Raw genomic sequence first — 17,378 nt, 5'->3', positions numbered from 1 at the left:
TTTTATCTTGAATACTTTATTTTGCTTGATTATTTTTTTTTACTTTCTATTACCTTTCTTTTCTATCTAAAGAAATAAGTCTTTGGAACCAAGTAAAAAATTGTTACAGATAAATTTGTTTCCTATGAAATAGTAGTATAGTACTATAGAGAGCATTTGGTGATATTTGTAACGGAAGTTTAGGGGAATTATTGGGTCCCCTATCTTTAAACCGGTTTTGTGAGCCCCACCTAACAGTACTTTTGAGAATTTACTAAACATTCATATTTAATTGAAAAATAAATGGATTTAAACTCGTCACTCCCATAATCCATACCAAACTTTCCTTTAACCCCACTCTTCGTACATGAGTTAATTTTATATATGGTCGTTGAATTTTATTTACTGTTATAGTCAAATCACAAAATTATTTTTATAAGTAATTGAATATTATTTGCAATAATAGTAAAATTATAAAGTTTTATTCATTACACTTATAAAGTCACAAAATTATATTCTAAAATATTAAAGTAACTGAATTATACGCACAATCATACTAAAATCATTAAACTTTGCTCATTAAATGACATGACCGACTCATCAAAGGTGACTTTACTATCACGTATAATGGATAAAATTTTATGATTTTTGTTATGAAAATAATTATATTGTGGATATTCATTTATTACTCCGCTATAGATAATCTTCCTGAAGAAGATTATCCATTTAGTACTATGTTGAAGTTTATCTACAAACTTCATGATGCAGGCAGGTTGCAAGCAGCTCAATGAAATGATTTGCAGCAGCTTCTTATTAAACAGGCAGGTTGCAAGCAGCTCAATGAAATGATTTGCAGCAGCTTCTTATTAAACAGGCAGGTTGCAAGCAGCTCATGAAGACAGCTTACAAGCAGCTAAAGAAAAGCCTTGCAGCTGCTTCGTGAAAAACCTTTCTTCAATTCATTATGTACATAAGTTTGAAGTTTGAATAATATATCAGTTTCTTTCTATACTTGTCTTTACTTTACAGTCTTTAGTTTGGTTATGAGAACATAATCTCATGTGTTGTTGTAAGATTTTCTAAATTGCATACAATATCACTTGTATGCATCAGACCATCAATATATGATAAGTCCTCCCCTCACAATTGGTTTAGGATCAGAAATCAAATATTTTTACTATCTAATAACTTTTGATGTATGGTATATGATTAAGTTCTCTACCACAATGCACAAAGATAGATTTTTCAAAGAAGATTGGGGATATGTGTTAGTTTTTCTAACATTTGGGGGATGGAATAAACAGCTGGAAAATATGCTATATGAATCGAATTATCATTAATATGATCCTCACTTAGAATAAAATTCAAGTCAAATGCTAGTAGCATTTGCTGATCCAAAATTAAATATCATATTTCAGCTGCAAATGCTCCTATTAAAATTAAAATCCCTGAAGGATAGAATTTACTGTATGCATGAAGCGTGGTTGACCAATCGGTTCCAAATGTAACAATCCTTGAAAAGAATAGGAGCAAATGATCAAAATGATCATAATAAGAAGGAAATAAGCTCTGGAAGAGCCCACGACATAATATTTCATGAAACTCCACAAGAAGTTCAGGTACCTGAAAATAAAGAAAGTGATGAGATCTCAACAAGTTATGTCGCTTAGGAACCGATACAAAATGATCGTCGACGATATATTTGATACAATATAGTTCACAATATTGTAAAAGATCGTGAGGATCGGACTTGTAGTCCAGACACCTGAAGATTTCATGCCATCTAAATGCAAGTCATAACCTATATGACTCATTTGATTAAGTCTGAAGATCCCTGAAAGATTTAAATGCCTGAAGCATATAGTTCAAAGTATCGTGAAATGTATTCAATCAGATTACAAAAATATTTGTATGATTTAAAACAATCAGGGCGCATGTGGTATAATCGCCTCACTGAATTGATGAATGAAGGTTATATAAATGATGGTATTTGTCCATACATTTTTACAAAGAAAACACTATCAGAGTTTGTTATACGTGCCATTTATGTTAATGACATAAATCTCATAGGAACTCCAGAAGAGCTCCAAAGGGAAAAACTTAGTCTTAGTCTGCAAATTGAATATTTAGCAGACGGGATCTTTATCCATCAATCTGTCTATACAGAAAATATCTTAAAATGCTTTTACATGGACAAAGCGCATTCATTAAGTACACCAATGGTTGTTCAATCACTTGAAGTGAATAAGGACCCGTTCCGACCTCCAGAAGAGGATGAGGAACTCCTTGGTCCTGAAACACCCTATCTCAGTTCAATTGGTGCACTTATGTATCTTGCTAATGCTACAAGGCCTGTCATAGCATTTTCTATTAATTTACTAGCAAGATATAGCTCTTCTCCTACACGGAGACATTAGAATGGGTTTGTTTTATGCTAACAAAGGTAGTGCAGATCTTGTTGGTTATGCAGATGCAGGTTATTTATCTGATCCCCATAAAGCTCGATCTTAAACCGGGTACGTGTTTTCATGTGGAGGTACTGTCATATCATGGCGCTCCACAAAGCAATCAATTGTTGCTACTTCTTCAAATCATGCTGAGATAATAGCTATTCATGAAGCAAGTAGGGAATGCGTATGGTTGAGATTAGTGATTCATTTTATTCAAGAAAAATGTGGTTTGGAGTGTGATAAAAGATCCACAATTTTATACGAAGACAATGCTGCATGCATAGCCCAATTGAAGGGAGGATTTATAAATGGAGATAGAACGAAGCACATTTCACCAAAATTATTCTACACACACGATCTTCAGAAAAATGGTGACATTAATGTGCAGCAAATCCGTTCAAGTGACAATCCGGCAGATTTATTCACTAAATCTTTGCCAACTTCAACTTTTGAGAAGATGGTATACAAGATTAGAATGCGGAGACTCAAATATTTGAAACAAGGTTTTCATCAGGGGGAGTAAAATACGCGATGTACTCTTTTTTCCTTACTAAGGTTTTTTCCCACAGAGTTTTCCTTATAAGATTTTTAATGAGGCAACTAGAAATGCGTATTACTAAATATGTGTACTCTTTTTCCTTCATTGAGATTTTTCCCACTGGGTTTTTCCTAGTAAGGTTTTAACGAGGCACAATACCTTTTAATGAACATCCAAGGGGGAGTGTTATGAAAATAATTATATTGTGGATGTTCATTTATTACTCCGCTATAGATAATCCATTTAGTACTCTGTTGAAGTTTATCTACAAGCAGCTGATGCAGGCAGATTGCAAGCAGCTCAATGAAATAATTTGCAGCAGCTTCTTATTAAACAGGCAGGTTGCAAGCAGCTCATGCAGACAGCTTACAAGCAGCTAAAGAAAAGCCTTGCATCTGCTTCGTGAAAAGTCTCGCAGCTGCTTCATTTCTTCTATAAATAGAGGAGTTTTCAGTTCATTATGTACATAAGTTTGAAGTTTGAATAATATATCAGTTTCTCTTTATACTTGTCTTTACTTTACAGTCTTTATTTTATAACAATTTTGCTATTATACTAGGTAAAAATTCAATATTTAGTGAGACAAAAAATAATTTTATATCTTTAAGTGTTATAATGATAAAGTTCAATAGTTTACTACAATCAAAAAATAATATTATATCTTTACTGTTATAATAAATAAACTTTCGTGATTATACGTAAAATTAACCCTCCATTTTTTTATCACCATCATACCTTTATTATTAGGCAACAAATCTAGTACTTAACATATATAATTGTGTAAATATTGAGTGGGTTAAGCTACTTTGAAATGGTAAAAGTGTTCCGAAATGCCTTAGCTGCTAACAATGACAAGCTGCAGTTAGGTCGTTAAGACAATTATTTCACTTAGTATTTTTGTAGTAGAAACGTGGAAAGTAGTATGTGCTAAAAAAGCAACACGTCTCATTAACTGAGCGTACGTGGCCTTAAACCGTTTCACCCTTCCATCAGCATATCTAAAACTGCATCGACTTTATCTTAATTTTCAGTTTTCTCAACTCAATCGGTCGTTGCACCTTTCCAAGAACAAAATTTCTGCCATGGGACTAGGCGAGGAATCAAAGACCAGAAATGAACCGAGCGTTGAAGTTCAGGTACATGTCTACCTTTGACTTTGATTTTTCATTATGTAGTTGCAAATATGTCCCACAAGTTCATGACATATGGATGATTAATGTCCAAAACTAAACGCTACAGGAAAGAGGAGAAATATTCTTCTTTTACCGACCAAAAGTCGGCAAAGAAGAAGCGCATAACCCCAACGATGTCCAACGCTTATACATCGTTCTCCGTCCAGAGTCCGGCGAACATTCCGTCGAAGTCAAGCAAGATCCTCATTCCGGCAAGGAAGGTGAAGAGCTCGGCTCTCATACAGACCCCGAAAAACCCAACCGCGACATTTCCTCCGATAAGGAACATTCCGGCGGTGAGGGTGGACATGGATCAGAAGAAGTTAACATTGAGAAGCAACCTTTGCTCCGGTTCATTGTAATGGGCCGGAAAAGTCTCCCGGATCCTAGTAAGAAAACGGGGCACCGACCATATTGGGGTTTCGTGGAAATGGTGACAACGAAAATAGACGATGTAAAAGCAGCTCTCAAGGGCGAAGAATATGACACATCAACCAGAGGACACCGTGTAGTAGCACCAGCTAGAGCTGTAGGAGAAGGAATATATCGAATTCTGCGGCACAATCCGGGGAAGAGAATGCATACTCATTTAGTTTACAAGCTTGAATTTCCAGCAGAGGATGAGAAAAATGAACCACAGGAGCAGTTGAACATAAAGAGAGAAGGGTCATTTCTGATTCAGATCAAGAATCCGAATTTACATGGAAGTGGAAAAACTCAGTTTAGGGGACTTCAGAACAAGAGGAAGTCCACATTTCCTGCACATTTACAAGGTGAATTTGGGCAGCTGAGATACCATCCAGCGGATCCTCCGGATTTTTTGAACTATGAAGGATGTGAGTTTCTGCTGATATCTGCATCTGATGATATAGAAGAGGAGTTGGGATTGGAACTGAAGACAGAAACTGAAGGAGAAGAAGAAGCAGAACATGATCCGTCTTGTTCGGATTTGGTGAAGACTTTTGGTGAAACTGCTCCTATCCGTGCCCTTCTTAGAGGCACTTGGGTTTGAACTTTTTGAAGGTAGAAGGCGTCTTAACTCTTAGGAGTACTAATTATGTAGATATTAGGTTTGTCTTTTAGATGTAGAAGGGTACCTTGTAAATGGTAGGACTATTGTAATTAGGAACACCGTTCCTGAACCTATATTTTGTTTAACAGTGAATTAGGACGTTTGACAAGTTGTACTTGTACACGGTTAGTGTATTCTGCTACTTGTATTCTATAGATTACTATTATGTGCAAGTCCTTACAAGCTGGCCTGGTTTTACAGTTTAATCTTCGCCGTTATGTTTCGCTCCTATGTTTTAGCTGCCAATTACCTTAGTCTTAAATAAGTGCTCTTTTATAGTGCATCATGTACTTGTTGATGTGGTACTGTGTGGGGAACTAAACATTAGTAGCGCGCATCACCCCGCGGTGCTAAATAAAGCGCGTAATTTCTAGAATTCCAATTGCTTAGTATCTTGGTAGTAATGGTTAATATAGACAGCTCGTCTTAAAAAGATACCCGTTAAAACAAAGGAAAGAAAGTAGTAATCACCCTAAGAGGTGCAAAACCCTTGTAATAGTTCTAACATCATTGGAACACCACATCAGCATAGAAAAGTCTCTTTTATAATTCATGATAACTAAACACATCTTTAAATCTGAATCAGATCTTTTAGCACCAAGACAGCCTTAATTACCTTTTTGTTTTTACTTGGAACCGTTTCGTGCCAAATCCAACTTAGATTGATAAGACGCACTTATTAACTGAAAGCAAACAAATTGGATCCAGCTCTTACAAGGAGTGAAGAAATGAATAAGCACATTAAGCTCTCCTACCGTAGTTTCAGGGATGGTTTCAAGGTACACAAAAAGAATTACCTGGCTTGGGGGCGGATCCCTTGTTGAATCAGTTGAAATGCTTGTAAAGAGAGACAAAGACCGGACCTTCTCATATTGTCCAGAACCTGATGCCCAAATCTTTGGAAAGAAGATGCAAACAAATCCTTACGAAGATGGTAGAAGCTCTCAACTCAAACAAACAGATGAAACTGATAAAGGCCATAAAGGAATCACAAGACAAGGATTCAAAATAAGTAGGCAAACATTCGCCTGAAACTAAAGAAACTATAACACAATGCAGGGGGGGGAGAAAGGCAATAGCTATAGACCACAAGGTTTTCGTCACTATTGTATTTGACATTACTGGTTGGAGGCTCCAGCGTGGGAATTATAAAAGATCATCGAACTACTTGTGTAACACAAACCCAAAATTTGGAGAACATTACAGCGCAAGCATTACAAACTTCCTGGAATTCAGTCATACTATCAGCAGGCTCAACATCTGAGCTGAGCGACTGTTGGAGGAAATGATACCAAGCACCTCGCTAAATTAATGATTCTAAACATCTAGAAGTGATATTTCTGTTACAGTATTAGTTATAATGTTATTGTACAGCGAACAAGAAAGAGACTCTCCAAATGCCCCCACCATTTTTCATAGGTGAATGTAGAAATGCTAAAAAATGACTACATCATCTACATAATTTTCTCAGTTCTGATTAAGCTCCCCTTGGGATAAACAAACTGCGTCACAGTTGCCAAAATTCGCCGGGGGGATACTCCTTGCTTCCATCGTGGAGCGGACTAAAAAATTCCAGAGTTAACTACCAGATAATCAGCTTGCAAGACCAAACTACAAGCAACAGGATCTCAGAGTAAAACATCAAAAGTCATCTGGACCTTCATCTTTCATCACTGAATTGGGACCATCATCAAATCCAGAACCTGGGGCAAGCTCATTAAGATCAAGAAAGCGCCTTTTCCCTCCACTTTCAACATCATCTTGATCTGGACTGCTTGTTCTCTTTGGTACATTGTTTTGATCTGCTGTTGTCATCTCAGATGGTACATCAACAGGTTGCTCAGCTTTCACCTCCTGATTGTCATTGTTTTCCTCTGTGTTTTCACTTCCCATTGAGAACTCTGCATTATCACTTGCATCATAGTGCTCATCGGATCCATTTGACTTCTCAGGTTTCATTGACTCGGTCTCAGATTCTGACAGATCTAAATGGCTATAATTGATACGGTTTCTGGTCGCCCTGTTACTGCGTCTTAAACCTGACTGAAGGTTGCCCACTGACCTCAACTTGGTTTCTCTTCTTGTGCGGCCCGGCAGTTTCTTAAATCTCCGTGGCTCGTCGCTCTCGTCACTGGCACTTAGGGAATCTGCTTCATCTTCATCCTCCTCTTCTTCATCTTCAGGATTTTCTTCATCCCAGTGGTACTCATCATCTCCTTCCGAGCTACTTGACACCTTCCGATGTTTTCGTTTCCTTAAATATTCTTCATCATATACCGCTTCACCCATTATATCATCATCACTGTCAATATCTGCCTCATTTTCAGATAATGCTTCAACAAACTCTGATGCAGAATAGCGTTGGGGTCTCTGCCTCCTACGATTGCTGCATGTAAGAAGAGTACCAGTTAGTCAATTAAGGAAAGAACCAAAGAGATCTCAAAACACATGGAGCAAGTACCTTCGATCTAATAGTTCATCTTCATTGTCTTCGTCATATTCATCGTATTCAGGTGATTTAGGAGAATGCACTCTGAAAGACACATGTTGAGACAAGTGTGGAGGACTACCCAATCTACCATTTGTAGTAGTTTCATGCTTTGTGGCAGCTTCTCTCCTCAAAATAGGTTCTGGGGATGGTTGATTCTTCCTGAAAGGAGACAGGAAAGAACAAACATGTCAGCATATTACAAAAGACACAGACGGGGAGAGACTTTCCAATAGAAAATCATCCTTACTTGGTTAGCTTGATAGCCTCATTAATTGACCGATCGTAATCATCTGTGCAATACCCAATGTCCAATTAGACGTCAAATACTTGACCATCACATAAGCAGGACCAAATAAAATGCACTTACCAAATGTGTAGGTCACAGGCTTCCTACCCCGCAAGGCACGTCCACCACCAAGACCATCCATATTTAGCATGTTATCAAGCATCAATGCCTGTCTATGTTGTTTCTTCAGCAATTTCTCTTTCCTCTGCACAAAACACAATCTCAGTACCGGTAGTCCCATAATATGAAGTCACTGAAAACCGGAACAGCTCAGAGCTTGGGACAATGAATCATAGATTACCTTGTGGACCCTCTCAACCTCAGGAAGCATGTCATTTTTCAACTTCTTTCCAACAGAAGCCTCTGTTCTATTTTTACTCGAGAATAGCTTCTCCTGCAGTCACAATGAAGGGACTTCACAATGAGGTGATAGCGCTTAAGGTAACAAAAAGTGAAGAAAATAGGGAAAATGGAGCAAAAGGATAACGTTAAAGAAAGCGGTGGCATTAAGCTGGGAGGGATGTCCTCCAAACAAAAGGTGGTTACAACTTTCAAATTGCTTCATTTTAGTAGGGAGCGAAAATTTTCAAATGGAAATTGCAAGGTTCATCTGAAAATCTTACTAATTCAAATCAAACCGTTTTCGACCTGCTGTTGGCTAAACATAGCTTAACCACGAAGTGAAATAGGACAGTTAATCATTCAGACTGCAATTATCAAAAAAGAAATGCCTTTTGACCCAGATTTAAGTTGACAAGTTATCAACGCAGTTAATAAAGGATAAAAAACCAACCAACCACATTTTCAAATAAAAATAATCTTCTAGGGATAGGACAAAAAGATGTACGTGTGTAGAGTTGATTACCAGACCACCAAAGATGATTTCCGTGGATGTAACTGCTCTTTGTTTGAAATTTTATTTGCAGTACACTGTTAAATTCTTTTTTTGAGAAGGTAACATAGTACACTGTTGCCTTATTCATTTTGTATTTCCCATTATTTCTTTTTTTCTTTGTTTTAAAATCTCAATAGTTCTTAGTCTTCCCTAGTTTGTTTAGGCCCTTTTCTTGGTGCCAATTCTTGGTAAAACTGAAAAATCCAAAAGTTGCCTGTTTTTTCTCTTTTTTTTACCCTGTGAAGAAAGCTGTTTGTCATCTTTTGAGTGTAAAAAAATGGAAGCAAGTTGAGCATCATGATGCATTTGTTTTCCTATATTCATTGGTCAGAGCTAAAAAGTTTTAAATAAACATCTCAGAGTATAATATTACTTTTCTGTGATGAGTTTGCTTGATTAATAGTATTAAGAGTATCTCTCTTCCATCAGTGAGTTCTTGTAGACAAACTCATATTTATTGTTTCATGAATTTATATGAACTTATCTCTTTTTTTCAGAAAGCAAGGTAAATCTCAATAAGTTTATGTTCTTATCAAGAGATAAAAAAGAATCATGATAATTTTGTGATTTCATTTACTTTATAGTTATTAGTGTCTATCCAATACACCAATGCAGCACTCTCAAAATTTGCTATATGCACCAGCTCAATCATCTCATTGAGGGTAAAATGTGAAGTTTAAAGTTAAAATGTTTCTAAAAATAGAAAGGTATCATTCTTTTTGGGACAAACTAAAAAGGAAAGAGTATCAAAATAATCTGGGACAGATGGAGAGTCAGAATTCACAATTTCAAGAGTTAACGAATTTGACAATTAGAAAAATTATAAAAGTTGTATAAAGTAATAATACTAATCAAATAGTGTATATTTTGAGACGTCCCAAAATCAAACAATTGGAGTATAAATTGAAAGAGGGAGTATATGGCAGTGTTATCAAAGGTGAAAAGCGCAAAAAAGCTCTAAGGTTTGTTGGGGCTTAAAGTGCAAAGCGCAAATAAAGCGTGGGCTTTAATGAAAAAAGGCGCAACTGGAGAAAAAGTAAAAATATGTATATGTAGTCTAAGACTAATAATTATAAGCATGAATAACAAATATATGGACAAAGAAATTGAAAAAAATTTACGATAAAGTGAAATATCAATTGTTTAATGATGCATTTTCAGGATTACACTCATTGGCAAGTAAAAGTATGCCTAAGAGCCTTGATGCGATACTAAAGCGCCCACAAAGCGAGGCGAAGCGCTCAACATGTTTTGAGCCTCGCTTCAAGGCTTAAGCGCGCTTTAAGCGCACCTTTGACAACACCGGTATACGATAGGAGAGCAAAGAGCGAAATTCCAGAGCAAGGGACTACCTTTAATCTGATACCAAAACCACAATAGATTAAGCATGATTGTGGAACTCAAAGATCTTCAGATCCTCTTAAGGACATTAATACTAACGAATCCATGACCTTAGTATCCTATAATTCTTCTCAAAGCATCGTTGCACAGACGCAGGAGATTGTGACAATCATTTTTAAGAATTATAACATAATGGATATATAAGCAACAGACCATGATGAGAACTTACAGAAACATCCCCGAATTCATCGAAATTAGTTGCAACAGTTTCCCACTGGTAACATGAGTTAGGTATTGCCGGAACATTCTTGCCCTTTCCTTTCTTGACCTCAACCTTTCTAATCTCTCGGTACAATCGATGCCCAATGACAGGATCATCCTCATACCTGTAAATGAAGTTAAAAGCAAAGAGACTTTTGCAGTGAACAACATCCACCATAGGAAATATCTATTCTCCACCTAGTGCTGTGAGAACCTATAAACAATATTACGTAATATCTAAGAAAAATGGAAGTATTGCGAGTGAAGTTATCTACCAGTACGAAATTCCATGAGAATCACCGCCAATACGTTCTTTTCGGAAAAGTGAAAGGCGAACACCTTGTTTCAAGGAGTCGTCTATGTAGTTACGAATATCTTCTTGCTGCAAAATAACCAACAATATTGGGACCTCAAATGACATTAAAAATTAAAAACTTCAGAAGGGTTAGACATAAAATCCAGAGAAAGCTACATAAGTTTGTATATTATCCAGTACTAGGTGCTCAAGAAGGGGTTAAAGGACTACTCTGCCTCATCACATCCTTGTTTATAAATTAAAAAGAACTTTGCCTCACCACATTCCATCTAATCCTTGATCTTTGGACTAGAATGCTTTTTATACTTCTCTTTTCCTATTGACGGAAGAAAATTACATGTGGTGCACCAATCTCTACCACTTAGGTGCGATGATGTGCTGCATAGAAGATTCCAAAACCAGATATTTGAATCTCATTGAAGACCACTTAGACCACATTATGAAAAATAGGCTAAAGGTATATTAACAATCACCCAGCTTAACCTTTTGGTAATTTGAAGTGCCTGCTTCTCTTCCTTTTCTTCTTTTGAGAATAAATGCTCTATTATAAACACTATAGATGCCTGTATGATGCAGGAAAGTCCTGTTTAGTCAAGTTTTCTTCCTTTTTTCCCCTCTTTTCTCTGCTTCCTTTTTGTTGGGTGCAAACACGGCCCCATAGAGTGAAACTAAACTTAATCCCAGAAGAGATCTAACATAACTTAGACACGTCTAGTAATTGGAGAAGAGTCACCACTTGAAAGAGGACAATGATGAACTTCCAAAACTACTATACCCTTCATTTTATGAGATGTACCAAATGCCTGAGAATACTTCTAAGAAAACTACGTCGTCAATCCACAATGGCAGTCCAATTTCACTAATCAAGAGTCAAACAGAATCAATCTCTGCCTATGATTATAACTTATACTTTTTTGGTTGATTGCAATGGGAAAGATTGCAAATTCAGGTAGATTCATATAGTTTATAAGTGTCTAAATTAAAGAACAAAGTTATGTCTGATTCAATTATGATAACTCAGTAGCTATTTTGTTATCTTTTCTGGATAATTAAACCAAGTCAAACTGAACCGCTGAGAACGTAACAAATATGGTTTAAGAAATCAGTAGTCTTCAAAAATCATTGATTACCCAAATATAATAAGTAGCTAATCACAAACCTGTCTCCGGAACCAAGTGAGCTTGGAAATAACACAGTAGATGGCAAGAATTAAAGATAAAATAAAATTTAGATGCAAAATACCTCAACACGAATATCACATAATGCTTTCAAAATCACCACACGAACTGCAGGATCTAGTGCATTATAAGCTTCAATTTCAGCCCTGAAAATTCAAAGGGGCTAGTTAGCATGCATAAACTTTTTTTGATAAGTACATACACAAACCAAATGCACTTCAAGAACAAAAACCTCTCTAACTCACCCATGTGAAGCGACTATAGGTAGTTCCCCTTCAGCAACCTGCAGAAAGTTATCAGTTAGTTATTCAAAAATATGTACAACTAAAGCTCACTTCAGTTTGTTCAAATGGTTAAGTTACCCAATGCCACCAATCTCTTAATTTCCTGCACAAAACCGTAATCCATGTATTGTGTCCAAGTGCCACTCGGGTAACTGGTGGAATTGCCTACAGAGATGGGGAAAAGTAATAGAAATGAGAAAATGGAAAAACCTTAAATTGGTAGAATTTCAATATAAGAGCATTTTAAGTAAATCCACTCACAAAAACGTTAGTCTAATTACTGGGGATGAAATGTGTGTACACATGTACCAGTGGTGATTCAAATCATCAAAACATCTTCTCTTTTATTGAGTGTTAAATCACTGAAATATTAGAAGCACTGCTTTGATATAAAGCTCAAGGAGAGCAAAATTATATCTCTGAAATGGCCTCCCTATAGAGCGTAAAATTCAGTTAGACGAAAGCATCAACAGACCAGTCTCCTTAACCATTAAATGTTAATGTGAAGCTCAAAGACAATAAGAATGGGGATATAGCATGGAGGCAAAGATTGTGTGCCTAAAAATGTTTGATTTGAATGCAGACTTTTGTTATCTGTCAAGCATGGGATGGATTAACAGTCAACTTTGAAAAGCTAAATCATTCTCATGAGTTGTGTTCACCCCAAATGCAATCCATCGTTCTTTTGGTTGTTCCCCCAAAGGAATCATATTTACTTGGAAGCAAATAGGAATCCCTCCCTCGGACACTTGCTCTGTCACGCACGAAATTTCAATGCAAAACCCCTGAAACACTACACCTTCCTCAAAAGAGTTAAGTTTGACCTGACTAAACAGGGAACAAGAGTAGTAAACAGGTGTATGCACACAGCATTTCTCCATCACGAGTAGCACCACACATGTACGGTTTTCTCCTTCGATTATGTGAAAATCAGCAGGACATATGCCCAACTCAAAGAAGACCACCTCTTTGGGTTCTAACCTCTACGTCGTACAAAGGCTAGCAAACCATAAGGCCACTAACATGGTCTACCAAGAAGTCACAAAGAGATCCGGATCAGCAAAGTACTGCTATTATGTTCCAATCAAGGCCTTCACCCATCAGTTTTTAAAAGAAATCTTAATCATTAATGCTCATTTAATCATATCAAGAAAAGATCACCATTGTCTACCGCTACTTAAGATACAACGTGTAATGAAGTAAACCCCATGCTTTCCTCAAACATAATAATGCATTTTAGGCACCGAGTCCCACCCCTATCTTGAAGTGTGACAGGCATGAAATGTCTACCGTGAAGAGACATCTCTTTTAGAATCCAAGTCACAAGACCTTTATTAGCATTTAAGGGTAATACTTAACCTGCTAAACAGTACGTAATTATCTAAAACCAACACCTACAATGCCCAACATCAGCACCATGTGATAGGAAATGCTACTACTTATCTCAACCCCCTGCCCGTTGAATGCAAGTTTGCTGGACCAAAGGGAAAAGACATATATCAAAGGATTAGCTCCACAAAAGACACAAGTCCATCACCAGAAAGAGACTGAAAATGATGGTTCTCTACATAATGCTAACTTCAAACCAACTGCATATTTCAAGGTATAGCTGCATTGGTATGCATGTAAAAAGTCACTCTGAAGTTAATTCTACGTGTTTCATGAGAAACATTTTCATACAGATTACAGGACTTTGCTATATATATAATCGCAAATCAGTATGTCTCTACACAAATAGTCCTCAAAGTAGTTTCATGACCCTTCTAACAGCATTAAAGGTTAAAAGGTGCAAACTTTGCAGAAATCCTCACTTCCAATGAAGAGAAAGACACAGGAGAGCAGAGAATTCTAGTTTAAAAAGTGGGGCACAAACTCTTTTTCTGATTTCAAGCAACAGATAATGCAAGTCAACTTTCCAGAGTAAAATCTAAAGGTTCACAAATACAAAAAACCATTACACTTAGTATAAGGAGTCGCCACAACACCAAAGAGAACTAGAGTTAAGTAGGAACCATCAAATACTAAGTGAATGCAGCACCAAACCTGAGTATGTAAAAGCTCAAATTGCATCAAAAGCAATTGAATTACGACAAAATCACCAACCTTTAGCAAAGGCATATGTATATCACCAAGTGTATCATTTGGAGTAATCAATGCTGTTTCAAATTCCTCCGCTGAGAACTCCACTCTAATATTTAACAAAGGCCTAAAAACCTAAAATCCCCATAAAAGCAAAAAAGTAAGCATTATCACCAAAAAAATGCACATAACACTTAAAGTTACAAACTTTAAGAACATACATTCAAGAAATTCAATATGGAAGCTAACTGCCACATGGACCGCAGGTTCCACCGTGGCAACTGCGAAGGCTCGGGCTCTCCCACAAGCTGTGTGACAATCTTGCTGCATTGTTGCCTTGACGAAGATGGCGACCCGTCTTCTTCGCCTTCCTCATCATCATTATCACCTTCTAGAAACTTCTCCTCCTCATCCTCCTCATCCCTCAATAACCTAGCCGCTAACCTTTCTTTCCTAACTCCAGACTTTTTCTTCCTCACTGCAGCAGCAGCCTCCGCCTCCGCCGCTGCTGCCGCCTGTAACCTCGCCGCTGCCCTTTTCGTACACTCCCTCGCCGGCCTCTCTCTCTTGACAACTATATTATTATTACTACTACTGTTATTAGCATTACTATTACTGTTGTTATAGTTGTTTTCAGCTTTGCTTTCCGAGTGGGTATTGTTTGTATCGTGTTGGATCGAGGAGGGCTGTGGGTCGGACATGATAGTGAGGGGGATCGGAGAAGGGATTGTCTAGGGAGGGTTTACAGGTGGAGATCGTGGGGTTGCATTGAACAAAAGTTGGGGTTTTGGCCAAGAAAATTTTGAAATATTATCGACAGCTGCAATATCTAGGAAGAGGTTCCAGCTACTGCTACTGTAAAAAAAGGAAAGCATCATCCAAGAAAATCGAACATGGGTAATAATCTTGTAATAATGATGGGTGATAATTTTTAAAAAAAAAAGATTTGAGCTTTGGTGTGTTTAGTTCTTGTGGGTGTGTGAAATTGTGTGTTGTTTTTGGGGAGAGGGAAAGAAGAGGGAGGAGAAAGAGAATTTAGGGATATCTGAGAAAAATATTTTGGGGGTAAAGGGAGAGAGTGGCGTGGGATTTGGTGACTGGAACGGTGAATTTGGATTAAATTAGGACTGGAACGGTGAATTTAGGAACTTTCGGAATTGGAATGTGTGTTGTGATTTGTGAATGTATTTAACAACTTTGGTTCAGGGCAAGGGTTTTCACGAAACTGGAAGAATGAAGGATATTCAGAACGACGCCGTGCAATAACGTTGCTTTATATTTGACAGGAAAAATGTTTGGTCAACTTAATGAAGTATGGGAAAAGGGACAAAAGTTGGCAAATTTTTAAGCCTCTAAAAGGAAAGAAAAATAGGAGAGTAGGATTGTTCCCTATAATTTTTTTGTTACATACAAAGAGGTTAGAGGTTGGGGAGACCAAAAATCCCTGACCACATGGAGATTCCATTGATCATTACAGAAGCTAAATTAGATAACTTAGGTTTAATTGTGTTTATGTATCGTTAAAATTAAAATACAACACAAACTACTTCTGTTGTTTCTCTAACTTTTTGTTTCCACCGTTTTGAAACCTCTATGCTCTCTTGAATGAGATTTTGGGTTTTATGTGTCTATCATTTCACCGTCAATATATCTTGAAAGTCAATAGTATTTCTTGATGATATTTATCTAATGTGATATATAAAATATGATAAAAGTGAATTTATTGATCGATTGTATTATATAGGTCCAAGTTAGGAGACCGACCCCCAGGATTTTTTTTAATGATCCGCAATTATGTTGAGGTTCCGGGAGTTGATGCAAGCCGATAAATCCTTCAAACATAGTGGGTGTTATTATTAAAGATTTTTGTGAATTTTTCGCTTAATTGTATTACAACACATGTATGAGCAAGGCAACAATTACCGTATATTTGGAGTCCATATAGCCTTTGAGCATTTGGTGGCTTTTTCCCCCAAGTGTTTAAAGAAATCAATTTATTTTTTTAGGGATTTTTTCTTTTCTATATAATATTTGAAGCTTATGTACTAAAATTATTCTAGTTTTATATATTACAAATTAAGGATTACTTACAAATTATATACAATCCATAATTAGTGCCTTAAATTAGGGGATTCAATTACATTATTTTCCCTTTTTTCTCCTCTCTTCTTTCCTCATTTTTCTGCCTCAATTCTATGGAGTTGAATTGCGCTAACCTGAGTTTTTGTGATATACTCAAATAGCGTTCAAAACATTTTGATTCTCATCGTTTTCTCCATTATAGATTCCACTCTTTTTAATAAGTAGTAGCTTTAGTGTACGTACGTTGCACGTGTCTTTCGCGTCAATCAATATAGAATATATTCAAAATAATAAATTAGTGCATACATTGAAACAATAGCTGAATTTTAGTATCTTCTGTACATGCAAAGATGATAAATTTAGTTGAATTAGTTATATAATATTTGTAACTATAAATATTTTATTATAGTTATGAGATATAAATACGTTATGTTGTTGTATCTCGCCTAATATCTCTTTAGAATACAAGTAATATAAATTTGGACTATCAATTGACCAGTGACACTAATAGCTTGTTTGGCCAAACTTCTAAAATCACCTTATTTTAAAAAGTGTTTCTCGCAACAATATTATTTTAAGAAGTATTTTTGGTGAGAAGCAACTTGTGTTTGGTTAATTAATTTGAAAAGCACTTTTGAGCAGTAATTAGTATTTCGTTAAGCTTTTAAAAAGTGCTTTTAAGTGTATTTTTCTCAAAAATATTTTTCGAAAAAATACTTTTAGGGAGAAGCTATTTTTTCTGCTTCTCGAAAAATTCTTCTGCTCCTACTCAAAAATACTTTTTTCCTTCTAAAAGTTTAGCCAAATACCTTAATATAGAATATTTTTGGTAAAAAAAAAAAAAGAACTTTTGACCAAAAAGAAGCTTGGCCAAACATGCTATAAGTATTTATATTACATCAGAATTTGTATAACGGCTATTTCATCAAAATATTATAAAACTTAATTACTGAA

At 36.3% G+C, this 17,378-nt stretch overlaps 2 protein-coding genes across 2 annotated transcripts; one reads left to right on the top strand and one right to left on the bottom strand.

Moving 5' to 3' along the window:
• The first annotated feature begins 3,947 nt into the window (after positions 1 to 3,947).
• LOC104121648 (uncharacterized) lies at positions 3,948 to 5,384 on the top strand. Its single transcript, XM_009633694.4, has 2 exons — positions 3,948 to 4,103; positions 4,207 to 5,384. The coding sequence occupies exons 1-2, from the start codon at positions 4,050 to 4,052 to the stop codon at positions 5,149 to 5,151; spliced, it is 999 nt and encodes a 332-aa protein (XP_009631989.1). The 5' UTR covers positions 3,948 to 4,049; the 3' UTR covers positions 5,152 to 5,384.
• A 1,127-nt stretch (positions 5,385 to 6,511) lies between these two features.
• LOC104121649 (DDT domain-containing protein DDR4) lies at positions 6,512 to 15,600 on the bottom strand. The gene is made up of 12 exons (XM_009633695.4): positions 14,564 to 15,600; positions 14,367 to 14,477; positions 12,342 to 12,428; positions 12,225 to 12,262; positions 12,044 to 12,125; positions 10,761 to 10,867; positions 10,454 to 10,610; positions 8,290 to 8,382; positions 8,070 to 8,193; positions 7,950 to 7,992; positions 7,673 to 7,861; positions 6,512 to 7,597 (listed from the first exon to the last, which is right to left on the bottom strand). Exons 1-12 carry the CDS (start codon positions 15,041 to 15,043, stop codon positions 6,853 to 6,855), a joined length of 2,256 nt encoding a protein of 751 aa, XP_009631990.1. The 5' UTR covers positions 15,044 to 15,600; the 3' UTR covers positions 6,512 to 6,852.
• Positions 15,601 to 17,378: the final 1,778 nt, after the last annotated feature.

Source organism: Nicotiana tomentosiformis, chromosome 3 (genome assembly GCF_000390325.3).
Source record: "Nicotiana tomentosiformis chromosome 3, ASM39032v3, whole genome shotgun sequence".
Classification (NCBI taxonomy): domain Eukaryota; kingdom Viridiplantae; phylum Streptophyta; class Magnoliopsida; order Solanales; family Solanaceae; genus Nicotiana; species Nicotiana tomentosiformis.
Note: the sequence above shows the minus strand (reverse complement) of the source record. Positions and strands in the feature narration are given on the sequence as shown.